General features: G+C 44.7%; 1 protein-coding gene across 1 annotated transcript; it reads right to left on the reverse strand.

Annotated features, from left to right (window-relative positions):
- Positions 1 to 776: 776 nt before the first annotated feature.
- LOC123051333 (ER membrane protein complex subunit 8/9 homolog) lies at positions 777 to 3,858 on the reverse strand. The gene is made up of 4 exons (XM_044474193.1): positions 3,337 to 3,858; positions 3,168 to 3,227; positions 1,189 to 1,355; positions 777 to 1,054 (listed from the first exon to the last, which is right to left on the reverse strand). Exons 1-4 carry the CDS (start codon positions 3,703 to 3,705, stop codon positions 1,024 to 1,026), a joined length of 627 nt encoding a protein of 208 aa, XP_044330128.1. The 5' UTR covers positions 3,706 to 3,858; the 3' UTR covers positions 777 to 1,023.
- Between the last annotated feature and the right edge of the window lie 325 nt (positions 3,859 to 4,183).

Below are 4,183 nucleotides of genomic sequence, written 5' to 3' on the forward strand. Positions count from 1 at the left end.
GTTCAATCAATCCTTTCCTCTTGCCCTGACCAGAAATGCACAAACTTGGGGTTTTTTAAAACCAAAAGAACTCAATCAGGCATCTTCATTGTGAATTTCCAAAGGCATCAATTTCGTGTGACCCTTGACGAGTTCCTCTGAAGCTTCTTCCTCGAGTTGGTGTGAGTAGCTTTGTTACCTCTAAAAGATACCACTTCAAAGTTGTAAATACCATGCAAAGTATTGGTACACCCACAACTTTAAAAATAACTGGATGGCAACTCATGATTTTTATTGTTGTTGTTGTTGTTGAAACATACGCATATGTGATCTACTATTGAATCCCTCGCCGAGACAAAGCCCGAGCACGAAGACAGATTATAAGCAAAGAGAAAAACATTTTGTATTCTGAATTATCATTTAAAGTGCTGATGATTCAGCCCTATTTTAAAATAGCAAATCACCACAAAACTGAATTACCAGCTCCGATGTCTTATCCTTTGCTAATGTATAATTAGGAATTTCTGCAGTTCTTCTACAGATACTGCTTATACAAACTGGCTCTTGATGTTTCAAATCGATCCTTGATAACAGGTATTGAGAAACAGTGCAATTAATCAGATATCCAGTTACTGCCAATGTAATTCCTGCTCAGATCTTAAAACAGGACAAAGAAAATGATAAACATTCAATCAAATGATGAAGAAGGCAGCAAAATATGTGTTCGCAACCAAAAAACATGATGGAGACTGCCATGACAGGACACAAGGACGTTTCCTGTGATGACGACAACGCCATTGATGTAACCTTTGCTCCCTTTTACAATCACAGTTTTTCTTCATTTTCCATCAATTTTTGGCTACAAATTGTTGCAAGAACACATGGGGTAACATCTACTTATTATATCATATTAAATTACAAAACCATGCCAAATAGCTCGCCTGGCCATCAAGTGAAACACGCTGATCTGGTGGGACAAGCCTTGACGCCTTGGTTTCTAGCCAGTTCAAATAAATATGTGACAAATTTGATCTCAAAACCGTGTCAACCAAGCAGGCTTGCGTTCAACCAGTCCCTGCAAATATGCAACGGAAAATAATGCAAACAGAGGAAAGTAAGCACTCAGTATGGTTATAAAAAGAAAGCACAACTGCTTTGTGGGGTAATAGAAACTATAGCTTCATGACACTTGTAGACTCTTCCACTTACTTGCTGATATCATCGAGGTGGTCGTCGAAATCAACAACTTTCTGCCATTTCTTCGTGGTAACATGATCAGCTAAGACCACATTTGTAGATGCCTCTTTCAGTTTGAGCTGACTACTTCCATCTGATCCAGCCTGACGCCAGCTTTTTGATGAATCCCTGGTGTATAGCTGCACGTGCCATGAAACAATGTGTCATGAATCATACAAGCTAAAGAAACAGAATGACATTGGCGTTTTTATCATGACTCTTAGCCAGGCAATTTAGTCCCTCACGTTTTCTCTGTTTTTTCTCACAACTGACTGTAAGTGGTAACAATTTTGATTATTTCCATAAGTAATTCAGGGCCTGGTTAGTGTTTTCCCCCCATAATGCAGGATGCAAAATGTAACCATATATTGAGTAAGCTTTACTAGTGTAGTCAAGGATTGTAACCCTGCCTCGTGGGTCCTAGTTGATATGTATGCTACAAATGCACAACGACAAAATACTTCCGCTGGAGTTTCTGAAAAAAATAGTACTCTGCAGGGGAGTTATCTAAAATTCATCCACAGTGTATTATTCAGAATATGCAGACTGAGCAAAATCCATTCAAAACATGCAGATTGAACAAATCTCAGCCAGTGGCCACTTATACATAGGAGATAGGACTACAAGAACTACAATTTACAAGTCAGTAATTGATGAGCATTTGGAGATATAAGCTACTAGCATAGTCCTTTACTGAAAAGTATTCCCTCCATCGCATAATATACGAAGCTTGCAAAAACGTCTTATATTGTGGGACGGAGGGGGTAATGCATTGCGATGCTTAATCTGATGCTCTACTCATCACCAGATTTATCAGCTTGCAGAGAGATTTCAAGGTCATTGAAGTCCAGCATTTGCTTCTATATATCCAAAAAACTTAACCTAACAAGTTAATATGACAACTCCAAAACTGATTCTTAAGTCATAAGGTAATGAAGTAACAGTGTAACACTGCAATCTCTGTTGGTAGGTATAGAACACATATGCCCAAACAAATTGCTGCTACTACTGCTTTTGCACTAGAGGTGAACAGATTGCACCAGTGATTCATAAACCCAAGCATAATGCTTCTACTCTCACTTTTGCACTGAAAGGCGACAGATTACATAAATAATTATTTCATGCAGAAGATGGCTGCTTGCATTTCATGGCATTAAGAGGAGCATATGGTATTTTGCATATTTGTTCAGAAACTTTTCAAATTAAGTTGTGATAATAATTAAAATATATGTCTTGCTTGTAGTGGTTAAGTTCAACAAATATATGTTAGTGTTCATGTTAACTCTTAGGTAACTTACTGACTTGTGAGATGAGAAGTGGTTGTCGCGTGGAAGCAGTGCTTATTAGTCGAAAGTTATTCACAATGATTCAGAAAGTATACACTTGGCTAGCATATATAGGTAGTCTAAAATTTGACATACTCTATGCTTGCCTCACTAAGGCCCTGACTACGAGCAGCTGTAAAGCAAACTTTCTCTTCTCGGAGACTCTGCCACAGCTAGTTAGCTCCAGGTAAAATGAAAGAAAAGAAGGACTAGGGAGAGAAAAGAATGCTCATGTTCGACCATTCATCATTTCCAAACAAAATGAGCTGAGCATTCGAACCAAAATCTCACCCTTCCAAACAAGACCTAAGTGTGGTACCTTTACATTTAAAAACTATTTTATGCAGGCATAACTTGAATATTTTAAGCAAGTAGACAGCATAGAATTTCTCTAGGAAGAAGTGAATTGTCTAGTGGGACTCTCACCACCAAAGAACACAAGTCATGAAGTCAATAATATTGGCACTGCAAGATCTATTCCATCACTAGGTAGAAGTGAACATATGGTCTTATTTTCATAGTTAATTGTAAAGACTTGGAAGATACCTCAGAAAACATACTAATCTGTTGCTATCAATTTAAAAGCAATGAAGGGATACTGATTTTCATAGATCATGGGTAGAGTACCTGAACAACGGCATCGCGACTGCTCCCCTTCACCACCTCCTCGAGCTTCACGTTGTCCAGCTGATCAAACCAACACAAAATCAGAAAGGAGAACCCCAATCAGCACCCAAGCGAGATCTCCACACCCCAATATCTGCGCAAGACAGGGGGAACAGAGGACAGCACCCACCAGCAGCACCGCGGCGCGGGGGAAGTAGCGGAAGATGTGGTCCCCGACGCGCTTGGCGACGGCGGGGAGGTCGGCGTCGTCGCGGCGCGCGTTGGCGTGGTAGTATCCGACGACGGCGAGGCCCTGCGCCTGGAAGTGGTCCTCGACGAGGGTGAGCGCGAGCTCGAGCGTGGGGAGCAGCGGGAGGTGGTGCGGCTGGTGGGAGAGCGGCACGGCGTCGGCGACCGAGACGACGGCCGGGGAGGCGGCCGGGTCCGCCAGGCGGCCGACGAGGAGCCCGTTGACGGCCGCCGCCGGGTGCTTGAGCGCGTGCAGCGCGAGCTTCACGTACGCCGCCTGCGCGAGCTCGTACCGACACTCCACGCCCATCGCGATCCGCCGGGGAGGCCGCTTCCGGTCGGGTTTTCGCTGCCTCTCTCGTGCGCGGCGGCCGTCGTCAGATCTGGGTGGAGGGGATGGGATCGGAGTGAGTATCAATCAGATCGGCTTTGGAGCTTCGGATTTGGAAGGGGAGAGGCTCCCGTTGCTGGCCGTCCGATTGGTCATTGACGATTTATCTTGTTTATTTTGGGTCCCCATAACTGCCACACGTGTATCGAGTGGTTGTGCCGCACGCCTCGTGTGGCATGGATAGGAACCGCCCGCACGACCGCGTCCGGGCGCGCAAAGCCACATCCCGCACGTCCGGTGTGTGGCAAATCCGCCCACACGTCCGGGCCAGACGACCACGCTGCCCGCACGACCCAGCCGTCCCGGCCTCCTTTCGATCCCCAGTCCCGACTGCCGCCATCGTCTCCCACCTCTCGATGGCAACCAGAGCAGATCCGTAGGGCCTTCCCACCGCTAA

The sequence above is a fragment of the Triticum aestivum genome, chromosome 2D (genome assembly GCF_018294505.1).
Source record: "Triticum aestivum cultivar Chinese Spring chromosome 2D, IWGSC CS RefSeq v2.1, whole genome shotgun sequence".
NCBI classification, from domain to species: domain Eukaryota; kingdom Viridiplantae; phylum Streptophyta; class Magnoliopsida; order Poales; family Poaceae; genus Triticum; species Triticum aestivum.